The sequence below is a fragment of the Engystomops pustulosus genome, chromosome 8 (assembly GCF_040894005.1).
Source record: "Engystomops pustulosus chromosome 8, aEngPut4.maternal, whole genome shotgun sequence".
Classification (NCBI taxonomy): Eukaryota; Metazoa; Chordata; class Amphibia; order Anura; family Leptodactylidae; genus Engystomops; species Engystomops pustulosus.
The window spans coordinates 77,716,834-77,740,195 of record NC_092418.1 but is presented as its reverse complement, the minus strand read 5'-3'; the positions used below and the strand labels follow the sequence as shown (position 1 = coordinate 77,740,195).

Here is a 23,362-nt window from a genome sequence, read left to right as displayed (position 1 = left end):
TGTGCCCTCGCAGGCAGGGTCCCCCTTCCACTTGTTCCAGATACATGCACATTTGTTCTCATATTAAAGGGGTTAGTCACCAACAGCAAAATTTAACAATAAATGAATAAAAGACCTTAAATAGGTTCACCCTTATTATATTTACCCTTTTAAAGTTTGCCATTTACTGCTGGTCACCTGACCCCCAGGCAGCAGGAAGTCCGGTGTCCTGCTGGCTTCTGGCGGATTGAGGAGGCCATGCAGTCATTACTGTATGCACACCCTGTTCCATCATAATGACTCCAATATTAGTAGTTGGAGGGGAGTGTGCATACCTCTGCTCTGATACGGAGTGGTTATGACAGAGGAGGTGTGCAGATAGTAATGACGCTGGGACCCAGCAGCAAAAGGCATAGAACAATAAGTCCGGAGTCCTACTGCCCAGGAGTCACAAGACTGCAGCGAACGGCAAACTCAGTGAAGCACATTTACTAAGAACAGTGCAAACTGCACCATGTGCCTGTGTAGTTTGCAGAGGTTGCCAGATTCAGGAATATTGGCACCCGTTCTTCACGAACCTGGTGCGCTCTGCACAACTCCGACAGGCTTCACCACTTTTTTTGGTGTACCTTTAACATGGGCTGAGATACACACTTTTGTAAGACTTTGCATGTTGAATCTGTCGCAAGGTCCAACTGAGCACCAGAACGCCCATTTCAGTGCAGGAATTTGTGTTGGATGAAGGATAGTGCAGCCGCAACACATATGTAGCACAGGCACCTCTAAAATACCTGTGCAAGCAGTTTGCACCAAAAAGAATGTGCAAAGTCTGACAGAAAACTGACCCACAGCCCTAAGTAAATGTGGACCAGTAAGTATAATATTAGTGAACCTATTAGAGACCTATACTTAGCCTGTTAAAAAGCGGTATAAGTGGTCTAAGGCACCGATGTAATTGTTAGGCAAAGCAGTGCAGCAAATCACACCTGTGTGCACCACTCTGCAGGACACAGGCTGGCGTGTTTGATGATGTCATCACGCAAACCGGCCTCTGTCACTATAGTGACACTATAGTAAACTGTTTATAGTAGCCTAGGACTAAAGTATTGTAAATTGCCAAAATCCAGTGGTCCATTTGTAACTAGGGGTTGTTCTTAAGTAGGGGACCACCTGTATATAAAAACCTCTTGATTACAAATTGTAACATGTAAATACAGGTAACATGTACCTCTTCTTCTCTACAATATTTAACCATTGGATCCAAAAACTTTTTTGACCAAACAACCACGGCTGGACATTAGATATCTGTTGTGGTGGAAATATTGAACTAGTCCAGCTGGAAGGCATTGACATTGACAACAGTGTAACCTATTTAACCTATTATCTTGGGTGACTTTTATACAACAAAAGTGGAAATATACAAGTAACATTAAAACAGACACTAACAAATTTATGCTGATGATTCATAGGCTATATAGGTTTTAGTCAGATAGGTGCATATATGTGTCGTAGTACAGTACAGCAGTATATGCAATAACGGAGGCCACAATTTGCATTCACTGTTACAATTTGTAAGTGTTTTTCCGCTTTAATTTTGTGGCGACTCCAAATCCAGGCCTCCATTGGTTGATACATTTGATTTCCATTGATGATTTTTTTGTGATTTTGTTGTCAGCACATTCAACTTTGTAAAGAACAGAGTATTCAATTAGAATATTTCATTCATTAAGGTCTAGAATGTGTTATTTCAGTGTCCCTTTTATTTTTTGAGCAGTGTATATATATATACCCACACATACATAGTGCATTTAGTGTTAGGAATCCAAAGAGGAGCAGTCGCATGACTATGAATGTACTAACCTGGACATCCTCTGCCAGCTCTTGAACAGTTTGTACTGCTCTCAAAAGATCTTCATCTCCTTCAGTCAAACTAATATCATCATCAGCTGGGATCTAAAAAAACAAGAGGCATTGTTATTGTTTTTTTACAAAAAAAATATGCTAAATATCTAGGTCTTGGCAGAGGAAAAACTGCTGAAACAAACAACAATGTTTATTAAGTGGAATGTATGACGCTGACTGCAGGCTGCATGTAATTGACAACCCTCCTTGTATGACATACATGGATAGCTGTCAGCACGCCTAGAAGTCCGTCAAATACATAGAAAGAGTAGGTATAAACAAATGACAAGTTACAGTGAATCTTGGCCTGCTCGGCTCCTCCTGCTCCATAACATGCTGCCTGCAATTAGCTCAGCTAAAGCTCAGAAATATTTGCTCAGCTCCTTCTGCTCATGCTTCATGAAGATCACATTGCATTTTCATTGTGACCAGTTCACAGTGCAATTAACAACAGCCTACAGCCTCTGAGAATAGGTCCTGAACGGGAAAAATGAGATCTGTGCACTTTAAAATGTTTTAGTCATATTTTTATTTTCAGATTTAAAGTGGGTAGGTTTTAAAAACAAAACCAAACAATTATGATAACATATTGGTGCTACATTTCCCAAATGCATTTCAAAAATGTACCGCAATCACATGGTTAATTCAGGTCTTGCCGATTAAAAATGTCTATTTTTCTATAGCCATGACTGTGAATGTTAATCAAAAATATAAATGGTTCAGTGAAAATCATACTTTGCGTAAGGGAATTGAAAAGTATCAACCAAAAGCAGGGATGTTGGACCAACACATGAAATTGAAAGCCAGAACCAAAACTCATTCCATTCTACCCCTACTTTCCTCAGCAAGTTCTTAGACGCTGCACAATATACAGTACTGTACACTTGAAAGGAAACTACCACTTTACAAGCGTAACACCTACACACTCACCTATTCTCCTTGATCCCGGCGCCTATGTTCACCAATCTTGACACTCCTAGAAACTTATAAAAAGCAGCCCGAAGTGCAGGGACGAAATGTCCAGCGCTGCGGGCTGCTAATTATGTACAAGCCCTGCATGACGTCATCTCCCTCTACAACATGGGAGAGGGAGGCATCTATCTAGCAGGAGGCATGAATTCACATCTCGAGAGGGAGGTGGGGATGCAGTGCATAATTAGAAACCCGGAGCGCCGGACATCTCATCTGTACAGTCCAGGCTGCTTTTTATATGTTTCAAGATAAAGAGGAGAACAGGCGAGTATGTGTAGAGTTTTTTTTACTTTTGTAAAGTGGTAGATTTACTTTAACCCCTTCCCGTCGGAGCCCTTTTTCGTTTTTTGGGTTTTCATTTTTCACTCCCCACCTTCAAAAATCTATAACCTTTTTATTTTTCCATGTACAGAGCTGTGTTATGGCTTGTTTTCTGCGTAACAAATTGCACTTCAAAATGGTGGTATTTAATATTCCATGCTGTGTACGAAAAAATGCATTCGCGATGTTTTCTTGTGGGCTTGTATTTTTACAGATTTCACTGTACGCCCCAAATGACATGTCTACTTTATTCTTTGGGTCGATGCGATACCAAATTTGTATAGGTTTTATAATGATTTCCTACATTTACAAAAATGAAAACCTCCTGTACCCCCTCCATCTTCTTGCGCCAATAACTTTTTTTTTATATACTTTCATGTGGATGGTGTCATTTTTTACAACTTTTGATGACGTTTTCAATGCTACCATTTGTAGAACTGTACAACCTTTTGATCACCTTTTATTGAATTTTTTATGTTTTTTTAAAATGGCAAAAAAAGTGCCATTTTCAACTCAGTGGCGCTATTTTCCATTACGGGGAGTGTTTATTCTCGCCAAGTTGGTGGCGCCCATGCGCTGCCATGTTTTTAAAGCCGCCCGCAGCTTTGCTGGCGCCAATTGCGGGTGTTACCGGTAAGCCTTCGCTGCAATATGCAGCAAAGACTTACCGGCTATGGAGAGGGCTCAGCCTGTGAGCCCTCTCCATGCACCCGCACCCGGCGTGTGACGTACTATTATGTTAGTAAGGGGTTAAGTAACACTATTACAGGGAACCAAGAAGAAAATAACTTTTTAGGGCCTCATGCACACTACCCTATATGGGAACGCAAAATTTTAAGCCAGTTCACGGCCTCCATAGACATCTATAACACCCGATCATGGTGAGGTGCAAACACAGTGTCCCACCGCACCATGGCCACGGCTACGCTGCAAAATATAGCTCCTAACCTACAGTTTGCCGTACTGTGCTGCTGGCTGCTCAGATTTCAATGTAGAGAGGAATGGTGAGGAGAACTTATTTATATGGAATAGTAGCACACTATAAAGATGAATAATGCCCACAGCGAGGTGACAGCTCGGGATCCATGCCCACAGTAAAGTAACAGAAGAGGGATAAAGCACACAGCGGCACAACAGTAAATATATCATACACACACAGCGTTGCGACACAACAGGGATCATACACACAGTGACGTGACAAAACAGAGATAATTGTTGGACCATTGTTTTGGCCTGTGTGCTAGCCGTAGTTTCAGCTGCTGACACACAACCCCATGTATTTCTAATGGCTCAGGTCCATGGCCTTACGCATAAGCCTACTGCCTGGAGCGCAAATTATGGAGCAGGTCCTATTCTTGTCCAGTTTGTGGCTCAGGCAGTCTTTTTGTTATTGCCATCAGCATGTGTTCTTTCAATGATACAACAGCATAGGGAGAAATAATTTCAGGATGTTAAAAAACAGAATTCACACATACAAGTTAGTCACATGATTTGATAACCATCATATGATGTCACAGAACAGGAAAAACGTATTGATGTTACAGAATATTGCCATGCATACTACACTAACAGTCATGGACATGCCTATTCACACAAGCAGATATTAATGAATACATTTCACAAAATCTCATAACTCTATCTGAAACAGAAGTTATATATGTCTTACTTTTACTATGCTTCTAAACCTATAATAATTCCTATAGCATCCCTTTGTGATAAAATTTTTCACAAACCACAAGCTTTAATCTTTTGTATCCCCCCACCCGCCTTTATGGGGTTCCCTTTCCCCTTTCTGTAAAAGGTGAATGTGTGTGAAAACAAAAAGCCACAGTAGAGTTATGGTACTATATAAAGAGCTTCCTGTAACCTTTCACATAAGCCAGTTGCAGAAAACGGAAAATAACATCATAGGGTCTCGATGTGAGAATAACGTTGCACTGCTGTCCATGGTGCTGATCCTCTGATAAAACCCCGGTAAAGAGCATGTTTCTGCTGTAAATCTTTATAAGAAAAAACAAAAACAAAAAAAAACCACATAGCAATATTCAGATTTTTTTTTTTTTTTTCAAGGCGAAATACATTTACTCTCATTCCGTCTTATTTAGTCCCATCTTGTTCCTTATCTATTTGGTTTTCCTTCTTTGCTCTTTCAATGATGCATCAATGTTTATGGCCATGACTAGCCTTGCAATGTATGACCAGATCAATCATACAAGTTGTGAAGGTTGAGTGAGCGTGCACACTAAGTACTCAATGGGGCACATTTACTTACCCGTGTGGAGGAGTTCCCTGAAAGTGCATTGTCCGATGATAATGCACTGTGCTGCGATTCACCAAGACCGCACCTGATATCCTGTGTCGATTCCCTGCTCAGGTCCGACAGAGTTCACCTTCTTCTTCCTGGTGTATGTAAGTGCTTGATCTTGCGACACATTTTGAAAGTTAAATCCTGCGTTCAGTCCAAATCAGTCGGATCATCCAACGGCCCATCTACCCGATTCCTGTTGCATGAAAGCAAGCGCAGCTGCGCCCAAATCCATTTTCGTGCGACACAATCCCGTTAAATATGTCACAGCCACGCAAAACCCGAAAACGCCAGAAAATCCATCAAAAGTCCATCTCGAAAGAATTAAAACAAAATGGAGGTTCTATTTGGAATGTTTAAATTTTGACAATAAAATGATTATTTAGTCCTAAAATGTACACGTACATGCAGGATAAAATGAGAAAACACATCCCAGGCTTTTTTGGTGCATATTCTTAAGAGTAGGGCAATACCCCAAATGTGGTTGTAAACTACTTAAGGGGCTCACAGCAGAGCGCAGAATGGAAGGAACGCCATTGAGCTTTTAGATATTTAGCAGATATTTATCGTATTTACATTATTTTCAGCTAAATTTTAGAAAAATTCCTGAGCTACGAGAACAGTGAACCTGCCTCCCCCTAAATATGATCCTATTATGGAAACTACACCACCCCGAGAATTTATAAAGGTTTGTATTGAGCTTTTTCCACCACAAATGTTTTATACAAAGTATTTACATTGGCTTGTTTAAGTAAAAATCTTTTTTTTTTTTATTAAATTGTTTTGTTCCCTAAATTTTTATTTTTAGAAGGGGCTAAAAAAGAAACTCCAATAGTTTGTTACCCGTTTTATCAAGAATGCATGTATGGGTGCACAATGTGGTTTGGAAGGAAAGGCGCTTCTGTTGGAGGACTTTGCTGGAACAGATTTCAGGTGCTATGTCCCAATTGCTAAACCCCTAGCATAGTATCACAGTAAAAACAGTCCACAAAAGAGTGGACCTATTTTGAAAACTAGACCCCTAAAGGATTCCAGTAAAACTATATTTGGGGGCGCAATACCCCATTGTTTAACCTTTATTAGCTATTCTGTAATTGATTTTTATGTTTTCGTTTTGTGTTTTATACACAAAATAGCACAGCGAACATGTTACTCGCATTCTATGGATCCCATTTATATAGCTTTTTTATGTTTGACAGAACAAAAACTCATTTGGTGACTAAAATCCCTTGATTTAGCTTTTTGTTTTTGGGCTTTTTTGTGGTACAAATTGTACTTTTTACTGATATTGTGCAGAGGTAAATGTGATTTTTTGATCATTTTCTATGGGTTTTTTTTCTGTTGGTTGGATGCGTGAAAATCATACATTTTTGCTGTTTTTTTATTTCCTTTTTTTAAGGAGTTCCCCATATGGGTTCAATAATGATTTTATTTTATTGTAGAGACTTGGAGAGATGGGAGACCCCTTTAGGTGCTGCAGTCATGTGTGGCCGTGATTGCACAGGCTCTACTTCATGGTGGTGGTAGGGGTTAAAAAAAAAAATTTTTTTTAAATTTAAAATATAAAACTTATTTAAATGAGTTTATCTATTGCTTTAGCTGACTCGGACAGAGTTCATTCCATCGAGTTATAATGACGTGATGGATTCACCATCACATGACTCGTTCACATGACCGACCACGTGATCAGTATACTTGGCGCCATTGTTCCCTTGGAAACTGGAAGCATCGGAGGTTTTGTTCTGGAAACAGGAAGCATTGGAGGTTCTTTTCCAATTATATATATGTTTTTTATTGTATTTCATAATAAAAATGTTTGCTGTATACATTTGTAAAAAGATGTACAGGCAGTCCCCTACTTAAGAACACTCAACTTACATACGACTCCTAGTTACAAACGGACCTCTGGTTATTGGTAATTTACTGTACTTTGGCCCTAGGCTACAATAAACAGCTGTAACAGTTATTAAAGATGTCTGTAATGAAGCTTTATTGTTTATCCTGGTTCTTATGACAATCCAACATTTTTAAAATACAGTTGTCACAGAGACCAAAAAAATTGTGGCTTGGGTTACAATGATAAAATATACATATCCAACTTACATACAAATTCAACTTAAGAACAAACCTACAGAACCTATCTTGTACGTAACCCGGGGACTGCCTGTATTTGTATTTTGTATAGATGACCTTAACAGCACTCCTGCATGCAAATCCTCCTACACCATTTGGCTACACCCACCCACACACAGTTGGATAAAGTTGCATGCACGACTGAGTTCAGGCATACCATGACTAAGAACGGCTTGTCTGTTTGAAACGCGTTGGATTTATGGAATTACACTGTGGATATGGAATTTTAATCAATAAAGACTGAAGTTTTACTGGAATCTGGCCGGACCGTTGGATCTTTTTTTTTCTTATAGTTGTACTGCTGTATGATAGCAGTTTTCAAAGATATTTTTAGTTAGTGTGGGTTAGTTTAATTGACCGATTCCCTTTAAATACATTTAGTATGAATTTGTTTGCACAATATTTGCAATAAGGTTATTACAGTAGATCTTACCAAAAGTAGTACATCTAACCCATTCTACATCTGCAGAGCTATAAGCTGAATAAGAATCTGTTCACAGGGGCATCAAGATTTAATGGATCCCATTGATTCAAACATTACTGTTCAGAATGCATAGGCACAAAATTCCAAAGAGAAATCAATGCGGAGATTAAAAAATATGTTTTCCAACATTTTTCTGTAAAAAGGACAGAAGGTAATAAAAGATAAACACCAGCTGTCCGACTCTTTTCACTATGCTTTTAGTAGATTTTATTGATTCAATTTTCATATAAAGATTTAGAGCACTTTTATTTTAGTTCTGTATCCGTTTTTGACAGTAGTCCATAGGCAGTATTCTTCAATATTGTTTTTTCATAGGCTCTATTTTATGTAAAGTTTCCAAAATGTGAATAATTATTAAATTCCTTTTAAGCTGTAAGTTGGGGAGCTCCGCTTTAAAGGAAATCTACCATCACATATCTACCTAATATGGTAGGTTCCTGAAACAATTTTCACCCCCATAGCGTTTTGTATAACATTTCGTTTTTCCACATAAAATCCTTATCCTGGTATAAATATGCGCCAGATTCTACTGTATATTCGCATATCACTGGCTTTGGACAAGGCCGCACAACTGAAAGAGGTAGCATGCTGAAGACGCACTGGTAGGAGAGATCAACTCAGGCTACTGGGGCGTGGAGTAACTAGTAGCCTCTGCCGATCATTTACATATATCAAAGATTTTTTTGGATGAAAATATTGAATGTGATGGTTATACAAAAACACTATGGGCGTCAGTATTGTAGCAGAAACCTACGATTGGATCTACCTTATTAGTAGGTTTCCTAGATCTCTGCTTACTGTTATTCTATAGAAAGCTTCAATATTTTATTCCAGTGGACAGAAAACTTTTATACATAGATAAAACATAACTCGAGTAAACAAATCAGATTCATGTTGAGGAAAGTTGGACAGTTCATAAGTATTCCCATCCATTTCACAACAATTATAGAATGCCAGAAATCACTTCAGCTTTATCACCGTCCTGCTGCTGCATATTTATATTTCATTATGAAATGTGACCCATATTTTACCCGATTCTGCAAACCCGTTCCATTAAAAAGTGCACTATAGCAGTTTATAGCCATATGGGAGTATTCCACATTATGTACATTTTAAGGCGGCTAGGAGTAATCATCTGGTAGGCCGCACGTCTCAATGATCCCCATATGTAATATAAAACATATAAATGATTTCCAGCATGAAGCTGTAGCACATCATATACACCGTCTCCTCAGTCTCATCAAAGGCTTCAGTGGATCAGATAATAACTCATCGTGGGCAACATCATTGAAGGTGAATTGTCTCTAGATGGCTAAAAACTTACATAGAAAGGATTTTTGGTTTTTCAACTGAAGAATTGTAGTTGAACAAATACAAAAAAAAAAAAAAATGCATAAAACATGTGGAACATTTACTGGAAATCTGGACATGTAGAAGAACATATCTATCTGTTACCAGCCATGAATTAATGCCATAGATAATAAATCTAGGAACAGGCTATCATATTAGTATTACAAACCAGATGCATACACTGATACCGTTTATGTAAAAATAAAACACTTTAGAAACCATTAAAAGTTAATATTTGTGTCTTTAAGGCTTCAAAACATTGCATCAAAAATAAAGTTTTTGAAGGCTACTTTTGGAAGCGTAATAAAGTGATAAAGACCTTGCGTTAATAAGAAGAATAAATTCCTTCCCGACTTAAGTCTATTACTTTCATCTAGCCAAATTAGTTTCCTATACTGTTCTGGTGAGATACAATGACATTGAAACTGTCATGTCTAGATTCAAGAGCTCTAGAAAGTTTCTAGGTCCTATAGAGTAGAAGACTGAAGTCACACTGCAGCCTCTAAACTTGACTCCTCTCAAGCAAAATATGAGGAGAATATTTTTATAAGTAAACAAGTGAAGGAATTCTAGAAATTTCTTAAACCCCTATCTTCTCTATCTTCTGTTCTACATTGTTCTATAAAATGTTTTTGTGTCATATTAAAGATAAAAATCGAATCTTTCAAGTTTATGGTTCTCTGAGCTACATTGGTGGAAACACAGAAACCTAAAAAAATAGTTTGGAACTGGATTGTTATCTTCTGCTTGTATTTCCAACTACATCTTTAACTACTGGTATCTCTGGTTCTGTAGCCATAACCTTACCATCGGATTGCCATCCTGCTGCCAAGGGTCTATAAAGCCATCCTATGAGAAGCTAAGCAGTGATATAGAGAAGTCTTGTACTCAGTATCTTTGCAGGGTGTCACCTGTATTCGTGACATCGTCGGGAGGGACTAGCAGTACAATATCGAGGGGAACAATATGATCAAAGAAGTATTGTGCAAATTAATGAACATACACCTTGATTGTATAATTTATGCACTAAATCTGAAATATACACATATTTAAGGGAAAAGTAATATATGAGCTGTCATCTGAATATCCATGGACCTATGTGAACTGTATATTGCATTGTGGCAGTTGCCCCGTTTGTCAGAAAGGATACATATTATATATCAAAACCATCAAGACAAAATACAGAATCCATTTACGGTATGTTTACATTGTCAGTTAATATGAAAATCAAAAAGTATATTATACGTTAAAAAAAAAGCATTTTTTATCCCACTTTGTGTAAATTCAACCCCAAAACTAAAAAAAAAAACGTAAAACTTTCGTTACATTTTAACTAGCCCTATGTGTCACGAAAAAAAAAAATGTGCAAAAATGTATGTCATAGCATGTAGAAAAAGAAGTCATGGTCTAAAATGCCTGGTCATTAAAGCCTTTTCAGGCCTCGTCAATAAGTCTGTGGTCACACGGCCCATTAGCATTTGCTTTCATAACGCAACGCTAGGGCACGGTGGCTGGTCCTTGGCCTGACCACAGGGAATTGCAGTCGGTAAACAGAACCCGGTGTCTTTTATTGTTTAAATGCAAAACACTGGGGGCTGGTTAATAATCGCATGAGTTTTACTGGAAATGCCTTTGCGATGAGTACAAGACCTGCTGCCTGTGCTTTAGCAGTGCGTCAACATCACGTTAAAGGGGTATTTCCATCTGGGCATTTATATTTAATTCATTTGCCATATGTAAACATTTCTTCAATTGGATGTTATTAAAAAAATGTACCTGTGTGAAGATAATTTCTCATAAATGTAGCCATGTTGCCCCTTGGAAACCAGATAGCTTCCTTGGATATGACCACCTCACATTTTGGCAGCAGTGGCCAGACACGCACGATTGAGTCCTGCCTGACCACCTGGCTTCAGCAATCATTACCACAGGACGGCTGTGGGACATATAGTAACTTCTGGACATTTCATATACAAAAACCTTTTGTTTCTTTGTGCAATCCCTCCAGCAGAGGTGGCCGTATCCAAGGACACAGTCTTGTTTCTAAGGGACCTTATGACTACATTTATGTGAAATAATCTTCACACAGATACACTTTTTTAATGACATCTAAATGAATTGTTTATATATGGCAGATTAATTAAACTGAATGTGATTGTCCAGGCGAGAATACCCCTTTAAAGCATGTGTTTATTAACACAATGATAACACATGCATTAACTGATGTGTTTTGTAACTGTTGACATCAAATTAATTCGGCAAAACTCTCTTCAGGTGTTGCAGTTGCTTTAAAATGCATGTGTTAAAAGCCACGTGTAAATACACATTTCAGATACCCGAGTTGTTGGTTAATCTGGTGCCTGGTGCTAATTCCTTTAGTTATTATGTGACAAACCTCATGTAACTGGCAGCCTAACTTTCCAGTTTTCAATTAATTTTCAAAAATGTTGTGCCTCAAAAGGATAGGCTCACCTTTGTGTGGACAGAGAAGAAGCGGTCCACAGATCATTTTAGTGATGAAAGCAAGCAGGCACATCTAGAGCCCAAACCAAAAGCACTACCTTATTTTTCTGTAGTGAGTTGCTTTGCATAACAATATTAAAATGAGTTATAAAATACCCCCCCCCCTGCATTGTAAAAACATCTCTGTCATCTTGTAAAAACATCTCCTGCACACACCTCCTGCGAAGTTGACTCATTTCAGTATCATCATGCAGAGCAACTCGCTACACTAAATGAGGTAGGACCTTCAGTTTGCAAGACCAGATATGCCTGACAGGTTCTCATTAAATTTATGTTTAGAAACATTGGGGGTCATTTACTAAGTGCCCGAATCGCGTTTTTCCCAACGTGTTTCCCGAATATTACCGGTTTTCCCTGAATTGGCCCGGGTTCTTGGCGCATCGGCGCCGGCATGCATGCGACGGAAATCGGGGGCGTGGCCGCTAGAAAACCTGACGGATTCAGAAAAATCTCTGTATTTAAAAAAAATAAATGTGTCGTTTGACACGCACTTACCTGTACTTAGCCTAGCTTGGTGAACTCCGGCGGACATCAGCGCAGCAGCGACACCTGGTGGACATCGGGCGCACTACCTTGGTGAATAACTGGAAGACACCAATCGGCGTCGGAGAACCCGCCGCTGGATCGCGAATGGACCGGGTAAGTAAATCTGCCCCATTATGTTCACTTGACAAACTGGTGAAAGACTGAAGCCAGAGTGTGAAAACAGGTCAGTGCAAGGTGGTGGAGGAAGTGTCATGGTTTGGGGAATGTTTTCTCCAGAGTTGGACCTCTTAGACAGCTACATGGCAGAGTGAATGCAAGTATGTATCAGAATCTTCTTCAACAACAAGTGGTTCTTTCCTTGTGTTCTTCACTCAATCGGCCAGCAATTTTCATTCACCCTCTTAAACAGCAAAATGGGTAAAGCAATTCCTTGAAACAGAAAACATTGAATCTCAACCCAATAGAAAACCTCTACAAAATCATTGGTGACAAAGTTATGGCCAAGATTCCCTCTTATCTTAGGGTCCAGACCACATGGTGGGGGTTGAAGTAGAGGACAGGAAATAAAGATGAGAGATTCCTAGTACTTCTGTCCTACTGTCCTCTACCCCAACATTCCTTATCTAAGCTGCCGGCTCAGCCGTGCACTGCTATATACTCATTTTGCTGTACAATGTGTAGCTTAATATTTATACGACAGTGCACCTCCTCCATTCTTTATGGCAGGTCTGATACTGTGCTCCCCGTAGCAGCTGCTATCCCTGGTTTTATGCCCCTCATGTTGATATACTTTGGTAATTTTGTAAAACACTGTTCTAGTGAAATGGTATACCCCTTACAAAAAAAATCCTTCAATGTATTTCTGAAATAAATCAAGTGATCATACATTGTTCTCCAATTCTGATCTCCAGTGCACACTATTCTCTCCAGGTTCCTCAGAGGCATGTTCATATATTATAAACATTTAAAATAGTTGAGGTGAATTATGAGCGGAGTACTTCTGTACATTTTAATAGGGCAAGCAGGTCAATATGCCTATCTTATGCTATATTCTACAATGTAAGAATGCTTAGTAAGTGGCCACATGTGGCATTTGTATTGCATTTACAACCACTAAAATGCACGCAATCTGTAACCAGCTCCAGGTGTTTTACATTATTTAAATGTAAGACACTGGGTGCTGGTTACTGTTCTCATGCAATGAAAACCCATATGCGATCAGGCCGAGCGCCACCCCTCGGTGTAAACGCAATACAAAAGTCACATGTGACCGCACCCACAATACATGTACATACAAATTTTTTTATAAATATTTGAAACAGAAAATCCAAGACTTACCTCTTCATACTGATAACCATCCTCTGATCCTTCAGAAATAGTAACCTCTAGTTTAAAAAAGTTAAGGACTTAAAGAAGAAGAATAATGTTGCCTACACATTGGTTACTTTTGAGGCCCTTTCCCTCAGTATCTATGCTGTCATTCATATCCCAAATTATCATTCTCTACAGCAGAGCTGCACACAGGTTGCCTGGACTCGTGAGGTGTCGGAGAGACTAAAAAGTGCATATAGTGTTCTAGCTATACATTGTAATGTGTCTCAATGAAAACGTTGCTTTCCATGTGCCTGCCAATTACTGCATTACAAGATTTATTGACACTTCAATTAAAGGGGTGGGTTTTTATACTGATTATCTATCCACATTAGTATCCAATTGGAGGAGGTCTGAAACTAAAGACCTGTTCTAGTTGTCTCTGAATCCTTGAACCCGAGGGTGCGTCCACACGTTCAGTTTTTCAGATGCAGTTTTTGAAGCCAAAAGCAGGATCTTAATGGCTGAGGACATATCATTAAAAAGTGCTGCTCCTCCTTTATTTTCACTCCACTCCTGGTTTAGGCATCAAAAACTGCATCTGAAGAACTAAGGGTGCGTGCAAGCATTCAGTTTTTCAGATGAAGTTTTTGATGCCCAAATTAGGAGTGGAGTTGAGAAAAAAAAGAGCAGGCGTAACATCACTCAATAAGATGTTCATATGTACCTATTATGATCCACACCTGCTTCTGGCTTCAAAAACTGCATCTGGAAAACTGAACATGTGGTTCATTCTCAAGAGCAGACAGAGCCAGAAGCAGAGGCACAATCTACTGGACAACTAAGGGTGCTACAACACGGTACATTCTTGTACAGTTCTTGGACCGGCTTTCAATCGCATGGAAAAGGCATTCATTTTTGTATGTTTACCAATGCGATTGGCTGGTTTTATATTGATTTCACAGCTGCTTACACTTCCAGAAATGAAGAAAAACAGATTCCAACCAGCCAAATGCATTCTAAACATACAAAAACGCATGTGTTTTCAGTGAGCTTAAAAAGAGTCCAAGAACGCACCATGTGACAGCACCCTGGATGCATTCACACACTTAATTTCAATTGCATTTTGAAATGTTGCTCAAAACGCAACAGGGCGGAGGGTAACCACATGGGTTTTCCACTGACACAGGCAATCGTCAACAGGCACCTTCTTAATTGCATGAGTTTCAGATGCATTTTTGATGTCCAAACCAGGACTGGGGTGGAAAAAAAGAGGAGTAGCACCTTTTAATGATATTTTGAAAATAGAAATGCAATGCAAATAGAAGTGAGCGAGGCTCGGCCTAATCACAGATGATACGCACATGATCGTTAACATGTACACAATGGAAAGTACCGGGTGCTACTTACCGATTGCAGCACACACAAAATTCGATGTATATTCACACACATGGCTGTATTTAAGTCCGGAAAAAAACAAAAGAAAAAAAAAAAAGCCAAGCTATCCACTCACCCCCTCCACGATTTCGTTATACACAGACACTCCCGAGACCAAGGTAAAATTCCTTGTACAAAAACAGATGTCCAAAAACTTCCAATGGGGATAAGAAAAATTAATCACTATCCCCATTAGAGGAAAAGATATCATGAAGAAAATCCTCAATAGGGCATAATATTGGATGTTTGTATCACATACAACCAGTCCGGATGGTTTCAACTTTAAACAACATCTAATCTTGTGTTATTAAATTGCTAGCTTTATTTTAAAGAACTTGAATGTATATGTTTAGTCATAAATATATTCATTAAGATATTATCCATAGTGGGTTTCAAAATATACCTAAACGCTATCATTGTTTTTTCTAGATACACTTAGTTAATACTAGATTGTTCTCCATTTTCAAACATTCTATGGTGTTAATGGTGTATAGCAGTGATGGCTAACCTATGGCACTGGTGCCAGAGGTGGCACTCAGAGCCCTTTCTGTGGGCACTCAGGCCATCACCAGGGATGACTCCAGGTATCTTCCTGCAGTCCCAGACAGCCCAGGACTTGCTGTGCACAGAGCTATTTTAAAGTGGCAGCTCTACCTGGGACTATTTTCTGCTTTATTGGTGTCCTCAGGTGCTGGTATCAATGAAAACTGTGACAGAAAAGGGAGTATAAATCACAAATTACATTTCTGTGTTGGCACTTTGCGATAAATAAGTGGGTCTTTGTTGTAGTTTGGGCACTCGGTCTCTAAAAGGTTTGCCATCACTGGTGTATAGTATTAATTGTTTAAATGATGTCATAGGAAACACGGAGGTGGAGGCTGGATTTTAAATAGCATGTGTTAGAATTAGTAGTATGAGCCGGTAATGGCTGTAACACGTCAACCTTTTCTATATGCATATGGACCTTTGTAGGCCAGCATCAAAGACATACGGTACATCAATAAAATAGATTCTTTGTATCGACATCGGAAGTCGCTGGACATTTGTTTTTTATACACATAGCTGGGGTTTCCACAGCCCCGTGTGTAAGGTGTTTTGAACCCATTTCTGGGACGTTTTTAAGTAGTCTGTTTAAAAAAAACGTATGTGTTTTTTAAAAACACATGGGTTTTTGGAAAGCACGTCCGTTTTTGACCTGTTTTAATTAAGATAATTGGTAAAACTGGTCAAAAAACATTTTTTTAACAGACTGTTTAAAAACGATCTTAGCCGACTGCCCAAACTGCAGGTCATAGTCTTGTCCTGTCCTATTCCACTGTCATCAATGTGTGAACAGACCCCACACACCAATGACACATGGGCCCATCTTCCATCCCATACACAGGACTATGGTGTGAAATTCAACCTTTGGCATTCAGTTTTCTTTTCCCTTATTTACATAAAAATGTGGTTCTGTCGTTTACTAAACACAAGCAACATATGCATCTCTCAGGCAATACAAATACAATACTTCCAAATGCATCGATTTAATTTTCAATTTCCAAGTTTCCAAGTTGAGAATGACTTAAACGACAACAAGTGGGCATCATACAGCACGTCGTGAATGAGCAGAAATCGCTCTAGCACCTGTGCTATACATGATGCAGATGGCAAAACTGTGGCTTTTCACTGGAATGTAGTGAATGGAGTAATATTGTGTTCAGAATGTGTAATTCTGCCGATTTTCAAGAGCTTATCCTATAATCAGAATTCATTTTGCAATTACAACCGTTGCATAAAGCATCATTACCCGGCGTATTTATGTCTGCACTGGGTAGCGCCCTGTATTCTTCACATTTGGAGCAAAACACTATTGATGCTCGATGCTCATCGCTCCCACACCGAGTTGATCATAGAGAACTGGAACATTTGGCATAAATCTCAGGAGGGCTCTGTTTCCCTAACAACATAATTACCTTTAAATGTGCAGAGAGCTATACATCTCATAAAGTTTTGGACTCCCTGAATTATTATAACGTGAGGCTTGAAATAATTTACTTTTGCTGTGGATCACTATTCCACACCTGTTAATATACAATACCCAAATCTAAAAAGAAAAAGGACCCTGATAACAAGAGATCTGAGTGCTGAAATAACAGCCATCAGGGACATCTTTAACACAAAATTACAAGAATCGAAGAGAAAACCTTTCATCTTGCAACCAGCACAGGAAATGCGTCTTGTAATTTCTTAATAAAGGGATATTTGTACTTTTATGGCAGAGGATATGCTTTAAATGTCTAAGATACGGTACTAGTTAAGGACGCTCACCAATCTTGAGAAGGTTTGATCCATAAGGCTAGTGGCACATGTTGTGGAATGGCAGCCAATATTTAATGCGATTCTGCTGCGAACAGTGGGTGCAGCTCAACCTTTGCATTGCAAAGATTGATTTACGCACATAAACCCGCAGAAATAAGTGAAATTTTTTTGTCGAAAAAGGCGTCTCCTCTTTTCCACATTGTGAACTATGGAAATGCCACCGATTAACAATGCTACTGTACTACGCTTAATATTTGCCATCAGGAAATATTGGGTGGCTAATATGTATATACATTGTAACGTGTGCAGATACCCTAATTCCTTCTCATACCCTGTTCTCTATTCCCCATATTCCATTTCATACAAAGGGAGTTCTGAAGATAGCTGGATAAGCATACTGAGCTATTTTCGGAGCTGCTAGAGAACTTACTGTAGAGGGACATGTTTGGCTGCATCACACATTGCATTTGCACTGCATTAAGAAACACATGCGATTGGAAAGTAGCACCCGATGTTTTGCATTGTTTACCGATCGCTTGTTACCGATTGCATGCATTTTAATGAAGCCAAGCCACACCCACTTGCATTTGCATTGCGCAACATTTTAATGCCACCTTTGTGTGCAGCCACCCTCTTCCTACTTGGCGGGTGCGATTCTGGTTCTGTTTTGAATTTCAGACAAAATTTTCTGCAACAGGATGGGGCGGAGCTTAGCCACGGAGTTCCAAAAATTCTATTCCGGACCTAGTGACTTTTTTAAACTGATCAGTAACAAGTACTTAGCACTTTGCACTGTTTACATGCAAAACACCAGGTAGTTGTAGCTGATCACATGTGCATGTGAAAAAGAATACAGTGATACAAATCATTTTAATAAATGTAAGGTTTTTACATAGGCTTTAAAAAACATTTCTTTGTTTCCCCCTATTCTGATGCTAATAACTTTTTCATACTTTGGCATACAGAGCTGTGTAAAATGTAAGATGAGATGCCAGCACCAATTTCTAGTGTTACCGGTGGGTGTTTGCTACATGAAGGGGGGAATTTATTAACTCTTCTGACCAAAAAAACTGACTAAAAATGCCTTACTCCACATTTACAGACGACCCGAGTATAAGCCAAGACCCCTAATTTTGACACAAAAAAACTGGAAAAACCTATTGACTCGAGTATAAGACAAGGGTGGGAAATGCATTGGTCACAGCCCCCCCCCCCCAGTATATAGCCTGCCAGCCCCCTGGATTACATAGCCTGCCTGCCAGCCCCCTGGAGTATATAGCCTGCCTGCCTGCCCCCTGGAGTATATAGCCAGCCTGCCTGCCCCCTGGAGTATATAGCCAGCCTGCCAGCCCCCTCGAGTATATAGCCTGCCTGCCCTCTCGAGTATATAGCCTGCCTGCCCTCTCGAGTATATAGTCTGCCTGCCCTCTCGAGTATATAGCCTGCCTGCCTGCCCTCTCGAGTATATAGCCTGCCTGCCTGCCTGCCCTCTCGAGTATATAGCCTGCCTGCCTGCCCTCTCGAGTATATAGCCTGCCTGCCCTCTCGAGTATATAGCCTGCCTGCCTGCCCTCTCGAGTATATAGCCTGCCTGCCTGCCCTCTCGAGTATATAGCCTGCCTGCCTGCCCTCTCGAGTATATAGCATGCCTGCCTGCCCTCTCGAGTATATAGCATGCCTGCCTGCCCTCTCGAGTATATAGCATGCCTGCCTGCCCTCTCGAGTATATAGCATGCCTGCCTGCCCTCTCGAGTATATAGCCTGCCTGCCTGCCCTCTCGAGTATATAGCCTGCCTGCCTGCCCTCTCGAGTATATAGCCTGCCTGCCTGCCCTCTCGAGTATATAGCCTGCCTGCCTGCCCTCTCGAGTATATAGCCTGCCTGCCTGCCCTCTCGAGTATATAGCCTGCCTGCCCTCTCGAGCATATAGCATGCCTGCCCTCTCGAGTATATAGCCTGCCTGCCCTCTCAAGTATATAGCCTGCCTGCCTGCCCTCTCGAGTATATAGCCTGCCTGCCTGCCCTCTCGAGTATATAGCCTGCCTGCCTGCCCTCTCGAGTATATAGCCTGCCTGCCCCCTCGAGTTTTTAGCCTCCAGCTCCTCCCGGTCCGTCGCAGGCACCATGACGTCAGCCGCAAGCTGACATCATAGTGTGTGCCGATGCAGCTGACGCCACGAAGACTGTGACGGACCAGGACCCGATGTCGGAGCCGTGATGGATGCCGGGGAGTGTCAGAAGGTGACTTTTTGTTTTTTTCCTTTACTCAAGTATAAGCAGAGTTAGGGTTTTTCAGCACATTTTTTGTGCTGAAAAACTAGGCTTATACTCGATTATATATGTAGAGACAAATTTTGGACACTTTTCTGACAAATGGAATGTGAACTTTGAAAAAGGGGGCGTGGCCAGACAGAAAATTGTCAGTGCGGCTAAAAATTTAGGAGGTGTACAGTTTAGACCTGCTGACTAGTTGAGGTCTGTTGGAACCAGCATAAGTAAATTCCTCATAGTATATTTGAAGAGGGCTCAGCCCGTGAGCCCACTTTAAACATTCTTAATTTCAAAAGTCTTATTTCCAAAATAAACTACTTTCTAAAACCTGAAAAAACTTATAATCTGAAATGTACCGCATTTAAAAATGTTTAGAAACAACTGGAATGGGGAGGAGTTTGACCCAATCACATATGCGTCTCACTTGAAATGAAAATGAAATTGGGCCGAGCACCTCCCTGTTCCGGTTGGACTGAGGTTTGAAACACAATCAAACCAGAATAAGTAAATGTAGCCTGAACCAAAAACAGGTTTGATCATTCACAACGAACAGGAACAAGTCTTTCCAGTCATTACACAGAGGTGAGAAATAATGGAAAGACTTGCACCTGTTCTGTGTGTGCAACCAAACCATATGACAAAACCGAAATGTGACCTGACCTAAATGGCACAGATATATCTCTTGTGCAATGCTCAGGTTATGGGTGTTCCAAAAGCTACGCTGGGTCCCCCAAGCATCGTTGAGGTGTCACCACGTGTTGCTGCTCTCCGGAAGGGATGGTAAGTCGTGGTGCGCCCCAATGGAAAAAAAAGTGCAGTGAGTCAGGGTCTGCAGTGAACAGTGACCTCCTTTACTGACAAAATTTAGGTACAAAAAGCAATACAAGAATATCAGAGGGCTGACTTCTCCAATCTTTTCCCTGACAGGAGAAGTGTACTACGCTGAGGAAAGGCCTGGGCTAGCTGTCCCTCCTTTCTCAGAAGGCTGGTACCCTGGTCACAGACTAGGAGCCCATGGTCTATGGAAGAGTATCCCTGCCTCAGCTTCTTCTTCTGGTTGCTCAAGCAGACTGGCAATCTTCTCCTCCAAGCTCTGTTCCCAAACTTCAAGAGACTAGGGACTGGGACTGTTCTCCTTATATACCAGGGGAGAAGTGGTTACATTTCAGTACAAAAACAATGACGAAGCGTTCTCCCCATAATATTTTATGGCAACAAATTTCTAAAGTGTAAACAACTTCCCAGACAGCACCCGTCATTCAAAAGGTCAAGCCGTCTGCTTTTCTGGTAAACAAGTCTGTTTTTCTTCTGCAAAACCTGTACTATAGCTGTGAAATTACAGCCTTTAAGCTGAAGAAACGCTTGCGCTAATGTGCATGCACCTCAAAACCCACAAAACTGGTGACAGGTTCTCTACAAATACCCGATTCGTGTTCGGATGCAAAATTTCCTGTGTTAAGTACTAGAGGAGAAGACGTCAGTAAGAACCAATCAGTTTCCATCACTCATTTTTTAAAAGTCATTTCTAAAATGCTAGCAGCAATCTGATTGGTCACTGCTCCATTGCGGGTCTCATGCTATACCCCAGTCTGTGACCTCTGATGTGAATGACTCCTCCATGTAGGAGCCGCACACAGCGCAGGGCATGCCCACCACACTCACGCTACAACGCTGCCTGTGACGCTGAACGTGTGACAGCCGCCAAAGCCCCCTCTCCTCACATGCCTCCCCGTCCCCTCACACAATGCAGGATACGGTCCAGGTAGTAGTTGTCTCTGTCTCCCTCCATTGCTCAGCCGGTCCGGTTCTTACAGTTGGAGTCTATGCGTTGCCAGGTAACCACAGCTGCTGTCTAAATCACCGCGAGAGCATGCGTGTTCTCGCGAGACTTCCCCCCAGAGGAGACTGCACGGGAGCTGATGACGTCACCTACACATACGTAAAGGATGGAGACACAATACTATGTAGTACCGTACTACTATACACGTTCTCTGCCGAACCATGCAAACCACCTGAGAGACTACTTTACTAGACACAGCAGTCTCCCATGTATGTAGCTGGGCTCCCCTCGGGCTGCACTACATGTGCTGTTCTGGGTTGACAATAAATGGAGGGCTGGCAATGATGTCACAGAAACTTGTGGTGTCAATTGATTGCTACATACTGGGGCAGCAATAGCAGCTGCTCTGAGTTATGTGCACATCCATGAAAGCACGTTCAGGCACTGTTCACATGTGGCGTTTACGTTGCGTTTTGAAATGCAATAAAACAGCTGAGGAGAGATTTGACTAATTGCTATCAGCAATGCAATGTTAACATGATGTTAATGCATGGGTTTACACAGTGTTTTTCAAAATCCAGATGACAAGTCCCTCCATAAGAGCTTTAAAAAAAATTCTTTAGGCCACAGTCACACGTTCCGCTAGTGCTGCATTCATAACGGGCCGCTTGCACACCGGGGGCCCATCGCATATACGTTTCGAGTGAAACACATGCGATCGGTAACCAGGCCCCAGTGTCTTGTATTGTTCAAATGAAAGACATTGGGGGTCATTTACTAAGGGCCCAATTCGCGTTTTCCCGACGTGTTACCCGAATATTTCCGATTTGTGCCGATTTCCCCTGAATTGCCCCGGGATTTTGGCGCACGCGATCAGATTGTGGCGCATCGGCGCTGGCATGCACGCGATGGAAATCGGGGCGTAGCCAAACGAAAACCCGACGGATTCGGAAAAACCGCCGCATTTTTTTAAAAAAAATGTGTCGCGGAGCTTGCACTTACCTTCACTTGGAATAGGCTGGTGAACTTCAGGGCATTCCTGCGGGCCTCGGGGAACTTCAGCGCAGCAGCGCCACCTGGTGGATGTCGGAGGAACTGCCTTAATGAATCCCGGCCGGACCCGAATCCACCGCAGAGAACGCGCCGCTGGATCGCGAATGGACCGGGTAAGTAAATCTGCCCCATTGGGTCTGGGTTATCAATCATATGTGTCCCCTGTGTGTTAGCAGTGCGTTGAATGCAACGCTAGGGGAACGTGTGACCGTGACCTTATACTTACCTAGAGATGGGTCCAATGATGCACATCGGACCCATCTCTTGTGCTCCCCGAGCCTGCACAGTTCTTCAATGAACCTGGAGCTGTACTCCCCTGCTTTATTATGGAAGCACCATAACCAAAACACATACACAGTAAAGCCAAGGGGTGTAGGACACCGGCTTCACTGCACAGGGAGCACCAGAACCAGGTAAGTATTAATGCGTGCTGCCATATTTGATTTAATTGCCACCCCCTGTGAGGTCATCAGGGGGGGGGGGGTGCAGTCACACGTTGGGGCTGATTTATCAAGCTATCTAAAAGTCAGAATATTCCTAATTGCCCATTGCAACCAATACAGCTCAGCTTTCCTTTTACCAGTGCTCATGAATATTTTAAAGGGGAGCTGTTATTGGTTGCCATGGGCAACTAGGAATATTCTGACTTTCAGACAGCTTGATAAATCTGCCCCGTTGTGTTTTGGTTGAGTTTCATTGCATTTCAAACACATTCCTACAGCTGAGGAGAGGGGATTTACCTGATTACATTAAT

General features: G+C 41.1%; 1 protein-coding gene across 3 annotated transcripts in view; it reads right to left on the bottom strand.

The window, feature by feature from the left end:
• SPAG16 (sperm associated antigen 16) overlaps positions 1 to 21,687 on the bottom strand; it is a 666,704-nt gene extending 645,017 nt beyond the window's left edge. For all 3 annotated transcript variants that reach the window (XM_072121363.1, XM_072121365.1, XM_072121364.1), the window contains exons 1-3: positions 21,531 to 21,687; positions 13,794 to 13,840; positions 1,840 to 1,932 (exon numbers count right to left, since the gene is read on the bottom strand). In XM_072121363.1, coding sequence (XP_071977464.1) covers positions 1,840 to 1,932; positions 13,794 to 13,840; positions 21,531 to 21,564 — 174 coding nt within the window. In that variant the 5' untranslated portion in view covers positions 21,565 to 21,687. The remainder of the gene's footprint in view (positions 1 to 1,839; positions 1,933 to 13,793; positions 13,841 to 21,530) is intronic.
• Between the last annotated feature and the right edge of the window lie 1,675 nt (positions 21,688 to 23,362).